Raw genomic sequence first — 21,912 nt, 5'->3', positions numbered from 1 at the left:
AAACGTATAAACTATTTACGAAGTATAAAACAAGCGGGAGCAGAGAACTCTCCTATAGTTTACATTGATGAATCGAATATATTATCATCTCATGTGTCTGAAAAGGGATGGAGTGACGCCAGTCTTCAAGGTTTTAAGGGCCATAATACTGCACGCAGGGGGTGAAATGGGGTTTATTCCTGGAACTTGCTTAATCTGGAAAGCGGGAACGAGCGAAGGAGATTATCAGATGAACCATGCGAACTTCATGACATGGACAAGAACTCAGCTCATTCCACACTTACCAGTTAACTCTCTAATAATTATTGATAATGCCGCCTATCATAACGTCCAAGTTAATAAAGCACCTAATTCAGGTTCCAAAAAAGCAGAAATGATCAAGTGGCTACAAGATCATGGACTGCAGTATGATACAATGTCACTTAAGCCCGAACTGTACAGTTTAGTAAAACAACATAAGGATGTATTTAAAAGATTTGCATTTGACGATTTGTTAGAAAACCATGGACACAGCGTTCGTCGCCTTCCTCCGTACCATCCAGATCTAAATCCGATTGAGAATATTCGGGGAATAATAAAAAATTATGTAGGTCAAAAAATGTTGTAAATAACATTAAAAATACCATAGCGTTATGCAAAGAGAAGATAGACTCAATAACAAAAGAAGACTGGGGAAAGGTGTGTAAGAAAGTTGTAAAATTTGAAGATGAATATTATGAAAAGGAACATTTAATTTATGACACAACAGAGAGATTTATTATTAGTTTGAATGACTCATCAGACGGCAGCAACAATGAACAGAATACCAGCGAGCAATGAACTCGCCATTGGCAACTCTATTATAGGTTATTATAGGTAGGGGGGATTTGGGAGTGCCGATAGTCAAGTGGTCTAAGACGTTGGACTTTGAGTCTAAGTTAGAGTTAGCGGTCTGTGACCGTTGCACTTTTTATCAGTACCATTGACCTTGTACTGTATCGACTCTCCCCCTTATTCTGTTTGATAAGATCCTCGCACTGGCAGTGGCCCATGAGGACGGACAAAATAAGGCTTAAAAGGGGATCGGTCTCTCCTTTTTTTTTAAAAAAAAAAAAAAAAAAGTAAGAACAGCTTTATAAACAAAGTAAAATATAGGGAAAATACTGTTCACCACGCCGATTTTAAAATAACGGATTCTACATTTATGCGTTGAGAATTTAAATTCTTAATTTGTATTGTTAGACGTTTAGTAATTTTACGATTTTTAATCACTAATAGATTTATGACATTTTATTTCTTATCTGTCAGAAAGTCAATTAATATACAATGTATTGCTAAGGTAGTATTCGAATTTTGAATTGAATGCTACAATGTAATACGGTTTAATCCATATATAACCAATGCCTCTATGTATAGTGTATTCGTAGAAATGCTAAAAACATAATTTATTGTCATGCCACATAATTAATAATTAAGTTTTTCATAAACAGGATTCTTTATACAACATTCATTCTTCTGTCATAAAATTAGTTTATAAACAATACACCCCAAAACACTTTCTATTCGAATATAATACAATTAAATTCAACATAATTTCATTAAAACTTTTAGTTTATCACAGATCACCACTATGGCCTAAAGTGTTTTTTTTTTTTTGTTTTTTTTCAGAAATAAACTATTGCAAAGTGATTCAATGTTAAACTTTCAAATGTTACTGCCGTGTTGCATTTACGTGAATGGGCCATAAACTGTAGGGCAGCGGTGTGTCGGTGATACATTCCACTTCAGACTAAGTTACGGCTAACCTAAACTATGTATCTGAAAAAAGTTAAATCTAAAATTAACTTAAGTTCAAAAAAAATTTCCCACTGGTGAATGTTTCCTGACCAAATAATCAAAACAATCCTCACATACAAACTTTTTTGTACCACAATTTTGGCACAGTTATTTTTAAAATATATTTTATTGAAGAAAAGTAATAAGACAATGAAACTTAATACATCCATTAGCATTGGCATAAACAGGAAAATAGATCTGTGAAGTTTCAGAATTTTATTTGTACAGGAAGTTGGTCTAACCATAAGTTGATTGTCGAGCGAGAATTAAACATTGCCGTCTGTGACGGATCATTGGAGAGTCAATGTTTTTATTTGGTTAGTAGGGCAACGTCAGTGCCAAACCTTCAGCGCGCATACTGTACAAGTCAAAGTCAAAATATTTTCAAATCAAATCAAATCAGATTTTTATTGCCGGAACATTCTATAATGCATGGCAAAAGTCAACTTTTTACTTGCTAGAATTTTGCCATACACCCCACAATAGATCTCATTCAGACATACAATTTACAAATTTACATACATCCATTCATTCGCCAATGATTCCCACTTCCAGCGACGGATTCAGTCAGTCTTTTTAATTGGTGGTCTCCCAATCAAATGCTAAAAACTCGTCTACATTATAAAATGCTTGTGACACTAAAAAGCGTTTCAAACGAGTTTTTAATACCTTGGGCGTTGGAGCGTTTTTTATTGAATTTGGTAATTTGTTGACGAAATGAACACCTGCCTGTGAAGGCAAGCGTTCATAAACCACCGTTCTGTGTCTACCAGTTCGGTAGTTATCTCTGCCTCTAGTCTCATAAGCATGTATGTCCCGGCCATTCGTCATGGTACATTTAGACATACAAAACAGAGTTGTTTCCAAGATGTAGAGACTGGGCAGCGTCAACAGTTGTAAATTTTTGAAGGCTTCCTTGCACGACTCTCTAAATTTCAGCAGAGCGATAATGCGGATCGCTTGTTTTTGCAGCTTGAACACTCTCATAAATTGATTGTTTGCACAAGCTCCCCACAACACCAACCCGTAAGTGAGATGGGGGTAAATCAAGCCAAAATACGCCATCATTAGAACCTGAATAGGGCAGTATTTGGCTAGAGACCTCAAAACATAAATGCCTGAAGCCAATTTGGAGCAAACGTGATCGATGTGATTATTCCAAGTCAACCCTCGATCTAGGTATATTCCCAGGAATTTCGAGCAGTAGACTTCTTCCAGCATTGTGTCAGCCAACATAACAGCTGGCTCGTCATGCCTGTCTACTGATCGCAAAGCAAAATTTAGAAAATTAGATTTTGCAGAATTTGTCTTAAGATTAAGGATGTTGAAATGTTGGACGCAGTTGTTGATCTCAACAAAACTCTGCTGTTCCAGATTCAATTTTGATTTGCTAGTGAAACAGAGAGTCGTGTCATCAGCAAACTGCACAAGTTTTCCGTGCAGAAGTGATGAACCTACGTCATTGACATAGATCAGGAAGAGAATTGGACTGAGAATTGAGCCCTGTGGGACACCATAGCTCAGGTGAATTGGTTCAGATAATTTGTTTGCGATCTGGACAATTTGGGTTCTGTGGCTTAAAAATGACCTGAGCCACTGGAGAGGCACGCCTCGGATGCCATGAGATTCAAGTTTGTCAAGCATTGTAACATGGTCAACGCAGTCGAATGCTTTCGATAAGTCTAGGAACACACTCAATGTGAGATCCCGACGTTCTAGCCCCTCTACAACCATATCGACTAGACGTACAACTGCGTCTATTGTCGACTTACCCTTCCTGAAGCCAAACTGGTCTTCAGATATCTGGTTGTGCTTATTTAAAAATTGAAGCATTCTTACCAAGAAAAGTTTTTCGAATATTTTGCTCAAAACTGGCAAAATTGAGAGAGGCCGGTAATTGTGTGGGGAGTGGGGATCATCTTTCTTAAAAATCGGGGTCACTTTCGCGGTTTTTAGGATTGAGGGGAAAACTCTTTGTTCAAAAGAGAAATTTACTAATTGGGTTAATGGTTTCACAATATGCTTTGAACATGTTTTTATTAACCACATCTACATTAAATTTAAATCATTTGATTTTTTGGTTGGGAGCTGCTGAATTATTTTTTCAAGCTCTTCCCCAACGACAGGTGCCAGTGCCATGGAGGCTACTGGACACTGTCTTCGTCTTGGGATTCCTTGTGGCAGTGATGGACAAGGGCCTTGCTCATAAGCAACAGATCCAAAGAATCTGTTAAGCCTATTCGCAACCTCAACCGCGTCCTCCACAAGTCTGTCACCATTTTTTAATTTGATTTGATTGTTGCATGATTTGTTTTTATTGTTGATGATGTTCCAAGCAGTTTTAGAAATATTTTTTGAAAATATAATTGATTTAGAAACATCATATGCCTTTGCCGCCTGGATCACTTTTCTGTAAATTAGTTTGTAATTTCGAAAAAAAACCGTTTGAATTCTTCATTGTGTGATGTTTTCTGAATTTCTGAGAAAAACTTTAGTTTTTCTCTAGAAATTAAAATTCCTTTAGTGATCCATTTGTTGTTTACCGTTTTGGGACAAACTTGTATGGTTTTGAGAGGACAGTACATGTTAACATGAAAGTTTAGTGTATCACTAAACATTTTAAAATGCTGTTCTACCGAAAGACTTGATTCTTGGAATTTCCAATCTTCTTTGGAAAGGGAAGTGTTGAGGAGAGCGATGTTTCCTGGCCTTGTCTCTTATTGTTTTAGTGATTTTGGGCTCCCTCTCGATTTTTACTCCACTAATAATAGCCTCTTGGCCGTAGTGGTCCGAGATAGCTGTATTGACCACGGACACTGCGACACTTGGGAGATTAGATATGATATTGTCGATTGTCAACTGTGTAGACTGTGTCACACGCGTTGGCGTTTTGACCAACAACTCAAGGTCGAATGATCTTAACAAGTCGACAAATCGTTTGGTGGAAGGGTGATTAGTGTCCATCGCATTAATGTTAAAATCGCCCATTAGGATATAACCCTGTTCATGGTTAGTTAAATCCATCAGTAGGGCTTCAAAATTTGTGAAGAAATTTTCCTCATTGCCATTGGGAGACCTGTAGATTCCGATGACGGTAAATTTTGATCTGTTCGAATTGAATTTTATCCCAACTGCATCAAAGTCTTTTTCTATAGTTTTGACAAGTGAAAAGGGAGAAAAAGAATAATTTTTTTTACAAAAATGGCGACTCCTCCTCCTTTGGAAAGTTGTCGGCAATATGAATTAGCCAATGTGAAATTTGGAATTTGGCATTGGTCTATGTTCTTGTCATTAAAACCGTTCTCAGTTACAACAAGTACATCTGTTTTCGTTTCTTCACACATTAACTGAATTTCGTCAAGCTTGTTAGTGGCAGATTGGGCATTTTGGTGAAGCAGTCGGATTTGAACCTGATTGAGAAATTTGGAATTCGTCTGTATTTGTTGGGTAGCGTCAGTCAATTTTGCTCGTCAGCCGTCTGTGGGGTCCCTAAAAAAACACAATCAGCTTTATCAGAATTCACAGGAGATGAAGTGGCAGGTGAACAGCTGGTGACGGCCTCGGCATAGGTCTTGTTGCAAGTACGTGTCATCGCGCATGCTGGAGTTGACACCAGCGCGAGTCTCGAAGGAGGTGGTCCTGGCGTCTCAGGCAGAGGAACTGGTCTCGAGGGAGTGGCCACAACAGTCATCGGCTCCACAGGCTGCACTGCCGCTGGAGAAGGTGCCGCCGAGTTCAGTTGTTGATAGTTCTCACAGGAACCAAAGTCGGCCAGTCTCCCCGCAATCAGTCGTGCCAGAACCCTCTTGCCGCACATTCTCAGGTGCATGCCGTGGGCAGTAAAGTTAGGACGTCGGATGCAGTTCACCTCCAGTATCCTTACATCCTTATGCCGATTGCAGAGTTCCGTTATGTAGCCATTCACCATCCTGATCGTCCTGTTTGTTGCGTTGTCAGGAGCTAGGTCATGGCGGTGGGGAAGGGTAGCTATTAGCACTTTGGAGGATGAGCTAAGTTGTTGAAGGATTCCCTCCATGTATTTGTAAATTATCTCCTCCTTCCCCGCTGCAACATCATTGGTGCCCGCTATGAGGACATAGCAGTGGTTCGCAGATGGTGGGATGTTCGATGGCGAGACGATGTGCATCAGGCTCCGGGTTTACAGACACCACTCACTTCGTTCCCTGGACCTGTGAGCTTACCGACAAGACCGGCGATATGTCGGGTGTGACTATCACCCAATATGGTGACTCCATGGAAAGGGATTTGTATTGGGCTTTGTTTTTCAGCTGTCACATGTTTACTATATTCATGTTTTTTCTTATTTTTCTTTCTTCGTTTTTTGTTGTTACTTATTTTTTCCTGAGAGGACACAGATTTATTCTCCCTGAGAACAGTCTCCTCATCAGTTAGTGGCTCTGGAGGGTTTGTTATGGGAGGTGTATGGATATTCGACAAGGTGGGGCTTGGTTTGGTCAATATGGTGGGGGTTTTGTACAGTTTTAGCTGTTCTTCAAGAGCCTCGATTGCCGATATCATATTGGATGCTTCTTCCTTGAGGATGATGCACCTTTCACAAGGTCGCTTCAACCTCGTTACTTCTTCCTCCAGCATTTTAATAGTTTCCTTAGCCGGCGTCTTGTCATCAGCTACACGTGTCATGATCTCAGTTTGGGTGGTTCGATGTTCAACGGTGGTTATAGCAGGTTCCGATGTCTTTGTTCGAGGTGGAGGAGTCGAGTGCAGAGGAAACACTTCACTCGTGTACTGGGATAGTCGCATATCGTTTTGTATTGCATGGTCGAGTATGGATTTCATTTTTGTTTTCAGCTGCGATATCTCATTTTTCAGGGCTAAGTTTTCGTTCTTTAGAATGCTGTCTATGTCTGGCGTTGTCAGTGAGGTTGCTGTGTTAGTTAACACTTCAGATTTAGGATTGTTATCCTTCGGAGACGGCCCTGGAAGGTCCGGCGTAACGGAGGTCGGAGTGTCGGACGCGGTAGTGCTGGCGCTCTCAGCCGCGGGTGTCCGGGCGGGCGTGTCGGCGCGCTTCTGTTGAGGTGTCAGCACCAGAGACCTCATAGTCACAGGATGTGGGCCATCATGGTTATCATTTGTGGACAATATTTGGGCTTTTTCCAAATTTGTTTTTACCTTTGCCTTACAATTACGTCCCAGACATCTCCAGGTAATATCTCCGTTTTTTTGAGTGATAAGTTTCTCTAAATTTATTGTTATTGTACAAAATATGTGGTTTACCATTTTTCGTTTTTTCAATAGTAAAGTTTATGCTGATTTATGTAAAATTCTTAACTCAGTTGATTAATAAATAATAACAGTAATAAATATTTAATACATAAAAACAGGAATAAATAGTTAAAAGCAGCAATAACAAGTTAATAAGTAAAACAACAATAAATAGTTAATAACTAAAACAGCAATAAATAGCACAATAACACAGATAAATAAAAACCACAGCCACAATTGTGATAAAATAAAGTTTTGATTAAAAGTATTAAAAAAACTTAGTTATTGGTTCCTGTTGAAAATATGTAATTAACAAACTAAGTGATAAAAATATATCTGCAGCCAGGTGGATTCGATCTGAGGACCCTTGTACTGTCAATCAGTTACACAACTGATAGCGCTCCGAACGCTGATAAGAGAGATCGTATATTTATATTTATCGTTCATGCAGTATGTAACTCCGAAGGCCATTTAGCGTGGGATTATTGCAAGTTTCACGTTTAACCTTGAAACATCCAAGATTACAGGAAAATAAACAAACTCACGAAATTAGTCCTTCCTGCTTATCAAATGCACTTTTAAAGGGTCAACTTACTAATTAAATTCAAATATTTGTATAGAAACTAGTTAAAATTTGATAAAAACATCGGAGCTTAGCCTGCACATGAACATCGGAGCTGATGAATTTTTATTGTACATTCATCAAGAATTACAATATTGTCAATAAACAGAAATCATTTCAGCTTTAGTCAGATTGTAGGGGTTCTCCGTTGTTTTTGAAGAATTCGCTTGTGCTGTAGAATGGTCTTCTCACTAGCCATGTCTTCAATTATCGTCTTAGCCGATCTCCTGTGAAGTCCTTCATGAATGCAGATAAAAAAAAAATCTGCATGATGGTTGGTTTATGGTTGGGTTTGATGGTTTTGAAATCTGCAGCCGGCATAGATGGTTTTTTTCTCTGATAGGGTGGTGCGATGGACTAGCAAGTTATATCTTGAGCCATGACAAGTGTGGTAGGAGTGGAAGTCTCTGTTTTTTGGTGGTGTAAGTTTGTCCACATAGAGGATACTTTCTTGTGTGTAAAGAGATACGACTGTCATGATCTCTAGGTCTTGGAACGCCTGACAACAGGTTTGACGTGGTTCAAGGTTCGCCAATGCTCTGACAGCCTTCTTCTGTAGAAGTAGAATCCGGTTGATATTGTGTGTTGAGGTTCCTCCCCAGACTAGTAGACCATAATGAATATAAGATTCTACTAATGCAAAATAATTAGTACGAGTACTACATTGAGACTGAGCTAGGCCTACATTGACTAATGAACATTTTAAATCACTTACACAAGACCACGTGGGTAGTTTTTAAAATGAGCTACATATTATAATTATTAAAATTACATTTGAATATCTTCGTATGACATAATCAACTTGTGACCTAAATTTGAACTTGCTTCACGACTTTCCGCACTTGATGACGAACCTGTGGAACTATTAGATGGAAGACATGATCCACATCCGATACACCAAATTTTAGATCTGACCTAATTCACGTGGTACACAAAGTTTGGGCAACATTGACCCCTGCAAAATAAAATACTTCATACGAAACAACAATCTAGGGCTCTTCATACAACATAACCTGAATAACAATATATGGTGACCAACAGTGGGTTCGTAACCTAACCAACATCCTAGACCTTCATCATTTTATAATATAATATAATATTAGACAAGAAGCATTACTATGACAACTGTGCATTGTGCAAGTAGTTCTGATATTTTCTACTAGATGTCAACACCTCCTTGGTCCCCTGCCATGAGTTTTTGCACTTCTGGTCTCTTTGTGTACTGGTAAATTCAAGCCGCTAATCAACTTTCTTGAGACTACCTAACTAAATTGTGGGCACTAATGTTGCAGACATAATTATTGACTTAAGTGCCTACAAAATAAGGTGATACCACTACAATACACAGCAGCACCGAGTACTGGGCCAGGGATCATCTCAGGACTTGTCTAAAGTATGTTTTAAAACGTCACAATGTAATTCACAAAAAAGGCAGATCACGTTCTCGAACATTATGTACAATGTACAATGACTGTGTCTGAATATTATATCCACAATTTCTAAGTGTGTAACACAATTCACGACCTGAATATGAACTCTTTAACTTGTAGAACTTGTAATGTAGAAACGTTTGGCTGGCATTCTTGTTCGTTTCCAACATAAACACACTAAACATTTACCAACTCTAGCATAACTGTTTTTTAAAAGATACAGACAGTTATTATTAACACATACAAAATGTAGAATATCTTTTGGTTACTCAAAATAAAAATCAAGTATCATAAAAATGTGTTTTTGAACAAATTAACTCTCCATACAATCCAATAACTGTTGCATCACTAGGAAAATAATTGAGATTTTCAGTTACAAGTACTTTACTATTAATAATTTTTTTATGTCAGAAACATCTATAATTTTGTAAACAACCATGATTTTCAAGGCTAAACTCTAATACCATAATGTAAAATTAACTGTTAATCCTATGTAAATACTGATGTGTTGTATCAGTTGCGTTGTCTGTTACAGCTCAAGGGGAGGGTGCTACAGCGTTGGCTATATCTGTTGTTTCTGCACTACGTCGGGCCATTGAGTCTGTCCATCGAGATATTGGGGTACCTGATACCTTCTTTAACAACGGTAAATATAACATACCAACTATTAATTATTCAAACAAATGATTTGTAATGGTTCCACAGACTTTATATAATGCAAGCCATGCATTTTACTCCTTGGGAGAATATTTTTAAACAAATACACTTCTTTTAATAATGGAAATGATAGAATAAGGTAGATGATGTGTGGCTGGATTATTACCATATCCCAGCCTGAGGAGGTGTGGGTAGGGGGAGCAAAATCCCCAGAGCCTGAGTTCAAGGGGGTGTCTAGAGAGTAATCACCATTAGTATAAAACAAATATATTATAATATAGAATGATGAATTAAAATTTCAGTTTTGCTTATTAGTTTTTAAAAGTTTTAGATAAGAGTTTTTATTATTCATTTAAAGTCCAAGTTGATGTAAAAAAATTTAAATATTGTGAAACAGAGGAAGTTTTTCTGATCAGCAAGTAAGTCAAAATATAAAAGCTAAGGCCAGCCTACCCTCGCTTAGACTGACCGACCTTTCTTCTTGGGAGTGTTACTAATTCAATCCAACCTGGCTAGAAGCATTTGTTTTAAGTCTATGATTCAAGCATTTGTCAAAAAATGCTTAATCATAATAATCAAAAAGGATAGATTTAACACGTTCACAATGATGTGTACCCCATTGGGTACACACAATCTTTCATAGCTGCCGTCTTTCACCAGGCTTTCATAAAGCACGTTAAGTGACCAGTGGGATAGATGTTAGGAATTTCCTTATGAGTGTTTGTTTTTATTGTTTGCCTATCTTTGTGGTTAGTAAAATATAATCCCATGCTTAAAGAAATACCACAGACAATCGTATACCAGATCGGGTGCACAATTGCTTCATTTTTTAGGTAAATCAATTTTTTAGGCACGCCTTGGGGTACATGTATAAACGTTGAAAACATATATTTAAATCACTTTTTTCTGCTAAATTGCAAAGCTCACATAATTTTCTTGTTATACTTGAATATTTAACATAAAATAAAAGATTACGTTTCTGGTCATTCCAACTTTGATGGCATGTAAAAAAGTCTAGAAATTAGCCGTCATCATGAACGTGTACGAAATCAGTTTTGGGCCTGTTCACTCAATGTATTACTAGGAAAGCCAAGATAAATATAAGAAAAAATTCATTCAACCTGTTTTCAACAGTTTGTATCCACTAAAAATAACAACAGTTTACAAAAACCCGTTTACCACATTGTAATGGTAAAAGTAGTTACAAATTCTATTAATGTTAGGGTATGAATACACAGACAGCGACACGAGACTATCAAACAGATGTTAACTAACATTTAGAATAAAAGACAAGTGACACCAAGCAACTTGTGTATTTTATTCCATATATTAACCATTTTTGATAATTTCGTGTCGCATCGCATCCTGTCACGTTGCTGTTTATGTATCCGTACCCTTACACATACTGTACATACGGCAGTTTATTTGTATACTACTTTTCTCATACTTTTGTAATGTGATTTTTGTTTTGTTTTGTTCTTTCATAAACCTTAATACAATTTTAAATGTTGTAGATAAAGATGTGTTCTATTCTTGGATCAAAAAGTATACATACCCGAGTCTGGACAACCACAAACTAACTAGTATAACTAAAAATACAGTATTTACATTAAAATTTAGCTATTTTTTCTACAATTTGTTTACAAACTATAACTTCAAAGTTTTTATATTGGTAAAATAAAAACTGGTTTTTGACGCTTACCAAACTGCAACTTTGATTATTCATAAATCGGAAACACCACACAAAATCTATTAACACCAACCTTCATACAAGATGGTTACAAGTGCACTATTTTTGAGTATGTAATTTTATAATTATATGAAAAACGTTGTTATTAAATTACCATTTAGCTTTTGAATAAAAAATTCAGTATTAGTCACATCATGGAGCTTTTAGCATTATCTTGGGCATGTAATTTATTAAACTAAAATTTAAAACGTAAATTCGAACACTGGTACATTTCTCCAGTCAGAACAGCTGATCGCAATGATAAAAATTAAACTAGGCAGAATCAGTGATAAGGTTTACATTACTCCAGTTGTCCACATGACATCAATGTAAAAGTATTATTGAGCATATTCATGTTTCTTTTGTTAAATATACTTATATTTTAATTCTTTGACAATACTGTTATTTCTCCACGGAAGTTGCTGGTCTCAAGATTGAGGATAAGAAGGAAACAACTTTTGGAACATGTCAGCATAACAAAAATATAATCAACTATTACATTGTGTGACGGAGGTAATTACTTAATTAATATCTTAATAACCAATTCTTGGGCTATACGACATGAATTATAATATATTTACCTAGGTACTGATTATATTATTTTCGTTTCAGATCCTCCATGTACTGTAGAGACCAATTTTCTGAGATGCCGCACAAAGATAGAGGATTATACTTTAGAATGAATACTGAAGGTTTCCTCAATGTATGGCATACATTGTAAGTCATGATACACTACAAGTCTTGAGAATCCAATAACTTCAATATAAATCAGACACTGAAAAATTCTAATTATTTTACAGTCAATTTATAAGAATTCCATAACCTATTTTTTTTAATGGTTAATTTTTGTGCTTGTATAAAAATATCAAAACATAAAAAATCACATTCTGTTTTGGGAATGTAGAGTGGATTATATGAATAAATTTCATTGATTTCTGCCAATATTTACTTTATTACCTTTAACACAAGTCTTCTAGTTTTATGAGAGCACTGTGCGAGTTGAAGAAAGTGCCAAAAGAGAAACAGTTTCCACCGCCACCAATGATCCAAATATCTTTCTTGTTTGAAGATAAAATATGACTGTGGTTTATCAGAAGCATGGACTTGCCTGGACTCATTCCCTGCAAAGTAGCAATACATCAATTATTCTGAGATGGTATTTAACATAATTTCTTAAGTTTATATAATGGTACATTTAAAAATAAAGTCCTGCATTCCTTAAACTATTTCGGTTACTGAGAGAGAAGGTATTTACTAATAATTAATAAATTCAAAACAATGTTACACTTTTTGACCAAGCATAACCTAGCATGCAAATAAATAATTAGAGACAGTATACAGTAGTCTAAGCTGAGTTAATCTGCTGTGCTAATCAAAATGGCGATAGTCTGTGAAGAGCTATCATGATAGTGGACAGAGTAAGTCAACCACAGTATTAAAGATTCTATTATTGCTTTAACTGCATTGCTTACTACCTATTGTTTATAGTTACTTTTATGGATACCAAGTTTTTAAATTAAAGAAAACTCAAAGAATTGCTTTTATATTTATATTGTAGTATATTTCACAGGATAAAATATAAGCATGGGTTTTCAGAAAATGTTTTAGTAGTGTACAAAAGAGTTAAGCAAATATCCCTATTATATTGTACTCAACTGTTGATAATATTTGTAAAATACAATGTAGAAATGCACTTTTCATATTACTTACTGTCCACGGATTTGAACAAATACTTCAAAACTCCACAGATGTGTGTATAAAGATGTATTGCATCAAAATGTGTAGAGTTTACTAACACGTGCACACCAACAGCTTATTTCCGGACTTTTATATTTGCTGTCAAAGTTTTCAATAATAATGGCAAATCATCGTAATTTTTTTTTACGTTAAACGTCTATATATAACAAGAAATATATGTAGGTATTGCAATTTTGCACAAACAAAATTATTTTACTTTGTTTTTTCAATGTTCTCTGGAATTAACATCCAAATTGGTGTCACCAAGAAATCCGCAAAGCATATAGAAAGTCAAGTGAGGCGAAAGGAAAATTGTTGTTAGGTGCAAACATTGAAAGCCTAGAAATACCATTTAGGCTAGGTTCAGACTACAGATGCAGATTGGTCATCAGTCCTGCAAACTTAATTGACTCTTCATACATTAGCCCTACCAACTTGCTACAGAGTGGAGAACTTAAGGGGATTGTTGATGCTAAGATCGCCAAGGGCTGATCGGACAGCTGCGATGTCAGAGCGCTTAGCCTATTCTTATTTACGTTATGATTGTGATTATACCCCATGTGGTGGTGAACTGTGTTCTTGTTATGTTTATCAGAGTCACAATCTAAAAGCATAAAATAAATCATATACCGGCCTATCCGTCGTTCCTGTTCTCTTTTCCATTGTTTTTCCTGTGACCATTTGTATCTTGAAATTATCCAGCCAATTGTAGGCTGAGTCGTCTGTAGCAATGAAACTAATATTCTTGTGAGGATTTTCCTACACAGGTGGAAAATTCCTTGTAATTCTAAAAAAAAGTATTCTTATTTTCTTCTATATGTTTGGAATATATTGGAATCCTGTACGTTATATAAAACAACTATATACATTTTTTAAAATATTATTCGTTATCTGTCCAAAATTTGCGAACCATAATTGCTTATTACATTGTAAAAATGTATTTACCTCACATTAATTTAAAACTCTTTTAAATTTGGTAAGAAATTAAAATCTAAATAAAAAAGAATAAAACAATTTTACTGACTGATAATTCAATAAATTTTAACACCAATGAGTCTACCTCATTTCTCTAGATTTCAAGACATACAGAAAATATCTAGTAACTAATGTACAAAAGTTATCGCACCACTATCATTTGTGCAGTTACAGTCCTACATGTTTGATAGAATAAAAATAAAAGTGGCCTTATCCAACCGTTTAATGGAATTTAAAACATTTGTTTAATTTGTGAAAGAGTTTCATCAACTGTCCCATCTGACAAAATGTATAACTTAAACATTTTAAATCTTCCAAGACCAACTTGATTATGCTATAATTTTAACAGAATCATTTTTAAAGAAGAATTAATTTATAACAAAAGTGTTGTGAATGGGTTACAATTAATCTATACAAGGTTAGTTAAAGCAATAGGCTTACAACTAAACTGATCTAATGTGAAGCTTTTGTTTCTCGGAAATTTCACTAACATAGATGACGGATTTGTCTTCACCTACTTCAACACTACTTACAGTAAATCCTTATACCATCTCAAGAGTTTTTCATTATGCACCAAACAAGAACAGTGATATAAAAAAACAAGCAAAATAGATGTTTTTCTAATAACACAGTATTATTTAGAAAAATTAATACCAAGCTATTGGTCAGCAAGTAACCAAAAAGGAGTCAGCACATCTTCTCTCCTTTCTATGTCCTTATTTCAGGATAATAATCTTCATTCACCCGCCAATTTCTCACGTATTTCTGTTATTCATAATTCATGGTTTCATTTTGTAACACATTGGTATTTCAATAAACATAAATTAGAGTAAAACAGTGAATGCAATATTTTCTCTTACTACAAAGGTTGTTATAATTTTTAATACAATATTTCTAGTAAAACATCAGGTTACAGTCTAAGCAGTTACCGGCAGCTGATACTCCACACAGCAACCTGTCTGCAGATTGAGAACCGCAACTCCTGGTTGACAACTGTCCTGGTGGTTGACTCCCCCTACCATGACAAGAGAATGACTGACGATAGACGACGAGTGTCCAAACCTTGGTGTAATACCGGTGCCGGCTGGAGCCAGCTGCTTCCACTGTTCTGTAGTCAGGTCCAGGCACCAGACGTCTCCCAGAGGACCCTTGGCTCCCAGCCCTCCAGATATCCACATCTCGTCAGACCTGTACAGATACAACATCACTGGCAATGTCAAGCACCTCTGAGGATTACTGTTCTTACATTTGATGTTATCTACTTCAGTAATGATAATCTACACTATATCAGGCCATTGTGATCAGTAATAAAATCACTGCAAACACAAGATATGTACCAACTTCAGGACAGTCAGAGTACTAGTAACCTGCACCCGCAGCATTCAATATATTAAAGGAACTAAATTTTACTATAGTTATGTCTAAGGGCTTAAAAATATTGTTTGAAACATACTGATCAATAATCTATATTATTTAAAAACTTTAATGATTTTTGCACAGTGATTTATTATATTTAAAACTGATATTTTATATACATATTTGGTATCAATCAAAAGCTTTTACACTCGAAAGATGTCTTCTGTAGATTTAAAATACATCCAGCTTTAGGGCTCTGCCCCACGGGCTTTCCAAGTTCAAATGTTAATCTTATAAAAGCATGTTTGTTTCATTTTAAAAAACTGATTACACATGATCTCAAGCACTTATTCTCATTCCACTAACTAACTCAATATCAACTAATATCTTTATGATGGTTTACTTGTGCTTATGAAATGAACTACTGGCTAGATCTGTAGGCTAAAATTCTCTCAACGTTTCCTGACCAATTCATGATTTTTTTAAAAGTAAAACTACATTCATAGGGAGATCACAAAATTTTAACACATAAAATTATACCCTGTACAATATATTGAGGCTTTTATTTCTTGGTTTGGTAAAATATGGTTCTGTCAGCTTTTTTCATTGTACTGGTAAGAATTTTAGCATTCTTTGCTTAACATATCATTAATTTTTCTCAGAACTGTCAGCCTTTTTGTATTTCTAAGTATGAGGAGTAAAATATTAATTAATATTGATATTTCAAATCTAATTAAATAGAAATAAATAATAATCCTTCAATTTAACACCAAACAATACAATAATGGAATAAACTTACACACAATATTATTTTTATACACACCTAACAACTAATACAGCTGTAACACTTTCATGTTTAATCAATTTACACAAAAAGGATACCCTTGGTTTTGTCATTATATTTCCAAAAAAACACAATTTTTGCAAATTTGTTAAAGGATTAATGGATTTCAAGATATTGAATGTTGAAAACTCATAAATGCCGATATTTTTAAATGGAAATTGATATTTACTTAATTTTTAATCAATGTCCCCAGTATTTTAAATGCTGTGTAGTCTACAAATACAATATTAGAACAATATATCCTTGTAATTCTTAGTATAATATAAATTTAGATCATGCATAACTCTTTATAGTGAAATTTATTTATCTCTTACCCTGAACCCTTACTGAGGACTGCAGCACTGTGTGAAAACCTGGCACATGGTTGTTCTTGCTCAGTTGGTAGGATTGATACTCTCCTTTCCTTCACATCCGAGTGAAGTTGAACCATCCAAGTGTCACCTAGAATCTGAATGACATTCCGAGAACAATCACTAAACATGATTCAAAAATGCTAAAAGTAGTAAATTCACAAAGCTTAAAAAATGTTCTCTTTCTTACATCTCTGGGTTGCCAAGACTAGGACCTATGAGGTTTACCTCATAAAACATTAGTGTACTAATATAGAATTCCAAAATGTGCTTCCAGAAATCAATAAAACACAATCTTACCTCTAGATTACAAGTCCTCCCTCCAAATACAACAAACGTCTCAACATTCCCTTTCTTCGCGACGACTGAAGAGTGCCGCCATCTGGCTGTTCTGTCACACTTCTCCACGACTGGTTCAAAATTCATCTTCCAATCTGACTGCACGGTGACTATCTTCGGGCACTCATTAACGCCAAGTGTGGGGGACTTTCGTCCTCCATAGACTATGTAACTACATTCAGACATTGGCGTCCATGTGGAATACATTGATGCAACTTCAGACGATTCAACTTGATGAGTCACTTCCCACTTAGATCCATTCCACTTGAGCCACACAATATCTTGCATTCTTCCATGACCCCCTTTTCTTCTTACTCCAAATCCACCAACAAGCATCAAATGATCTTTCAGCAACACAGTACAGTGTCCGTAACGTGATGTGTTTTCTGCCTCAACCAATTCCCATCTTAGTTCTGGTTTCTGTGGCAAGTCTGGAAGGAGAATTTTACGATAAATTTTTAAAACTTAAAAAATGTTTCTATTATGAGTAAAAATCAAAGCGCTCATAATAATTTAAAAGATTATATAAGTGATAGCTACTACTTATATTGTTCAATTCACCACCTCAAAAATAAATAAAATTTTCACCTAGACATGACTCCATAGTAACTTTGAATGATAAATTTGTAAATATTAGTGCACTTCCAAAATTGTACAGTCTTTGAAATTAAAATGAACCTTTTAATTTGTTACTTTTTGTTTACGAAGCATATCCAGAAATTAAGTGTACTGAGGCTCTCACAGTCGGAGGGATTCTTTTTTCAACATGTTGGCTACCTGCTGTGTAGCCTCTTTCTCTCCGCAATAAGACAGATTCAAGGTCAGTACGTTCAAACCTGTTGATACAACAATACGTTTAGTGAAAAATGTCAATCCAATATCCCTTACTTTTTTACCTTATTATAGGTTTATAATAATAAGGTAAAATCTGCATAATTCTAAACAATGTAGTGGAGAAATGTATCTCTTCTCGATTCAACGTGTGTTAGTCTGTCAGCTGTTTTGGGACCCACCTCGAGGACAGTTTCCAATATCTGAGGGTTTCTGTGATGGTTTTGTATTAGCAGATCTGGAGATTCACAGAAATACCACAGAAAGTTCATCCACAGTCGATCTGCGATCATTACAATTTTTTTGGCAATGGTGCACACTTTCAATTTTTGGTCTTCCGCTCCTCTGATCATCATGGACAGACGTACAACCGGTTTTAAACTAACACAACACCTCTTGAACACACTTGTATGATTCATAACTTTATCACCATATGCAGTTTTTACATAATTATAAACTTCAACCGGAGTTTTCCCTTTCCGAGATAACGGAGATAAACGAGATAACGGATGATGCCACACATTTCGCTCTTAGCATGAGAATAGATTGACATTTTTCATGAAACGAATAGTCACATCAACAGTTCAACATACTGACCTTGAACTGGTTTGGGAGGACATGCTATATGGCAGTGTAGACAACATGTCAGAAAAAAAAATCCCTCTGGCCGTGAGATTCTCAGTACACTTACTTTCTGGATATGCCTCGTATACTACTCTCTCTATGTGAATTAATACGAATTCTTTTGTGGAATTGGGAATCAAATTATAATTTATTACTATGAGAAAGCAATTTGACTTACAATGAATACAACTTTACAACGTTATATGAGTGCTCATAGATCATAGCTACAGACACTGCGGAACGTGTATCTGCAGGAGTCTATCCTGGGACCTCTGTTGTTCTTATGTACATAGAATGTCTGCCAGGGGTGATACAGGGGTTGGATGGTACTGTGTATCTGTACCATCACAGTATTGATGTATAGGCATGAAAGTATTGAATTTTTATTACATATTGGTCTAAGTAGGATTAATGGCTTTTTGACAAATGGAATCTTTATTAAATTCAAAGAAATCTAATTATAAATCTTTTTCTACAAACCAATCAAGGTCAAATTTGGACTGAGACATTTTTCTAGAAAATGACAGACAGACCACACAAATTTTCTAGGGTGTATTGATATGAATTTAGCTTGAGATAAACATGTAGATCACAATACTAACAAAATCTCTACTGATCTTTACACATTGCAACAAATGGCAAAAATTAGTAATTTAAATACATTAAAATTAAGATATTTCTCATTGATCCACTCACATTTAGGTTATATATGGAGCAACAAGCATAAGCAATTTAGATAGGTTATTGGTTCTGAAATAATCTTAGAGAGTATATACAGATTCTGCTAAACTTACTTTTTCTGAACTTGCCATTTTGGCAGTATATAAGTCACATACATTTGAATCAATATTTTATGTAAAATCATTTTTTGATTCTATACTAAAAACTAATAAACACATATATAATACTCGTTTTAATAGACATATCGATCAACACTATCGCAAATTGTATTAAAAAAAGATATTACAGAGGTGTGATACATAATCTATTAACACAATTTACAATGGAAATTGATCTATTAAAATTTAAAAAAAGAAGTAAATAACTAAGTTGTCTCTGTATTCCTTTAAGAAGTTTTTTAATACAAAAACCAATTAATTAATTTAAAGAAGAACTGAAGATAAATTGTTAAGATGCAAGCTATTATAGTACATTTAACTAAAATAATGGTACTATTTTAAATTATATGTTTATATTAATATTAGTACTTAGTTTTATTGAGATGGTGTTATTCTTTATACTTGTACACTTACGGAATAGAGTGATTTTACTAATGACTATTGGATGTATTTATATACTCACACGTATGTATGTGTGTGTTTTATATAATTCATAAGTTTAACTTAAGTAAATAGTAAAAAGACAAACATTGTATAATTATAATATAATAAGTGTAAATAATATTAATAAACTCTTTTTTAAAGAAAGCTTCAAAATATTAATTTGTATTTTTATGAGTATAAAAATGTTATAATGTAACTCACAATTTTTTAACTCAATAATGATGAGATGAATATTTTGATTGTGAATGATAAATTATGTATCTGTAATATCCAGGAATTCTAACATGAATAATTCTAGCTTATGCTAATTTTGTACATTTTTACTAACTGAAGATTAATAGATTAATAAAAAAAAATATTTAAATTAAGAGCATTACCTTTTGGAATGTTGTATTTTTGACACAGTGGTGACCAGTTGGAGAGAGAGCCTTGGGAAGCAATGGTGACTGCGTAGTGTACACATTTCAGGTGAAATTCCTCCCACTCGTCAAAAGGTTCTAAGCACAACACACGATAACGCTCTGCTTCCGGCACTAAATCCTTGTAAGCCTCCAAGGCTGAAGTGCTTGAGCAGTGTTTCCAATTCTATAAAAATCATAATGAGATTGTTTAATGTTTGAAAGGTTATTGTAGATAATGTAAAAATAACTTGTAGCCATATAATAAACTTACTAATTCAGTCCGATATTCAGCCCTATGTCTGATATAAACATGCTAAAATGTTTCATTGAAGGAAAAGCTCTTCTTTTTTGGAAAAAATTATTAAAGTGAAAGAAATATTAAACCATCAAATAATTTTAAATGTAATGTACAAGGCTTTTCAACATAGAAGTGCCATTGTCAGATGTCAATTAAGTTTGAAATCATAGAAGTGCCATTGTCAGATGCCACTTAAGTTTGAAATCACATCTTAAAATGGCATCTTTGATGCTGCTTTGAACTGACATCTAATGATGGCATCTTTGATATTGAAAGGCCTTGGTCATTAACACATTGAATGCGGCTGGCACCGCACGGTGCCCGCGCTTCGGGTGTCCTCGGGTGCGTGCGGCACCGGACGGTGTCACGCCACCTTCTAGATTTCACAACGTCAGTGCTGTTTCAGCTTCTGCGTGAGGAAGGTATATTTCGCGCCGCGTGTAGAGTACCCTTGTTTGTTGTTCCACGTGGTTCGGGTTGAGTTCATCGGCTAATCTGTGTGTTTGGTGTATTGTTATAGTTGTAGGGGCTGTGAACTTCGTTGTGAACAATGGATGGTCCTAGTTCTAGCCAAATAAGACACTATTTGAGTGAGAGTGATGTGGAAAGTAGTTCTGACGATTCTGTGGCGTCTGCCGGCCCGGAGAGTGACATTGACCAAGCCCAGCTTGACGCGCCGCCTATTGTCAATGTGGTGGCGCCTGTGGACATCGAGGATGAGGACACGGATGACCAGGAAGCTGATCAAGTGATTTCTGACCCAATATGGTCACTTCGTACTGCAGGTATGCGAAGAATTCCCTTCACAAAAGAAAACAAATTGCTTGTACCTGCCCCCGGAACAAACGATCCTATCGATTGGTTTTTTTTTACTACTTGATGATACCTTGTTGGAAAAAATTGTGTCTGCCACTAACAAAAATGCCTGGGAAATATTATTTTCCCCTAACCTCAAAATAAAATCAAGAATAAATAATTGGCAGGAACTGACAGTGGCTGAACTGAAAAAATTTTTCGGGCTAATCTTTTCACATGGGAACTGTAAAAATCAATCGTCTAAACGATTACTGGAAAACTGATCGTATGTTTAATTTTGGATTCGTGAGATCCCAAATGAGCAGAGACAGATTTCTCCTGATCCTAAGATGTTTAAATTTTTATGAAAGTGACGAAGAGACTGTACCTGATGATCGCCTCTACAAAGTCAGGCTTTTGATTGACTATTTCAATCAAAAGATGAAAACCATCTACTACCCAAGTCGAGAGTTGTCGATTGATGAAGGAATGGTGCTATGGAGAGGACGTCTGCACTTTCGACAATACATTCAAGGAAAGCGCCATAAATATGGTATCAAGATTTACTCGTTATGTGAA

General features: G+C 35.4%; 1 protein-coding gene and 1 long non-coding RNA gene across 2 annotated transcripts in view; one reads left to right on the top strand and one right to left on the bottom strand.

Annotated features, from left to right (window-relative positions):
- The first annotated feature begins 9,649 nt into the window (after positions 1–9,649).
- LOC124364530 lies at positions 9,650–12,442 on the top strand. The gene is made up of 2 exons (XR_006922623.1): positions 9,650–9,760; positions 12,113–12,442. It is a non-coding gene; the product is annotated as an uncharacterized LOC124364530 (long non-coding RNA).
- LOC124364529 (tRNA wybutosine-synthesizing protein 4-like) overlaps positions 12,433–21,912 on the bottom strand; it is a 28,670-nt gene continuing 19,190 nt past the window's right edge. The window contains exons 6-10 of the mRNA XM_046820087.1: positions 20,217–20,424; positions 17,063–17,532; positions 16,727–16,860; positions 15,142–15,400; positions 12,433–12,621 (exon numbers count right to left, since the gene is read on the bottom strand). Coding sequence (XP_046676043.1) covers positions 12,460–12,621; positions 15,142–15,400; positions 16,727–16,860; positions 17,063–17,532; positions 20,217–20,424 — 1,233 coding nt within the window. The 3' untranslated portion in view covers positions 12,433–12,459. The remainder of the gene's footprint in view (positions 12,622–15,141; positions 15,401–16,726; positions 16,861–17,062; positions 17,533–20,216; positions 20,425–21,912) is intronic.

The sequence above is a fragment of the Homalodisca vitripennis genome, chromosome 6 (genome assembly GCF_021130785.1).
Source record: "Homalodisca vitripennis isolate AUS2020 chromosome 6, UT_GWSS_2.1, whole genome shotgun sequence".
Taxonomy (NCBI): domain Eukaryota; kingdom Metazoa; phylum Arthropoda; class Insecta; order Hemiptera; family Cicadellidae; genus Homalodisca; species Homalodisca vitripennis.
The sequence above is the reverse complement of the archived record's forward strand: the minus strand, read 5'-3'. Positions and strand labels throughout refer to the sequence as shown.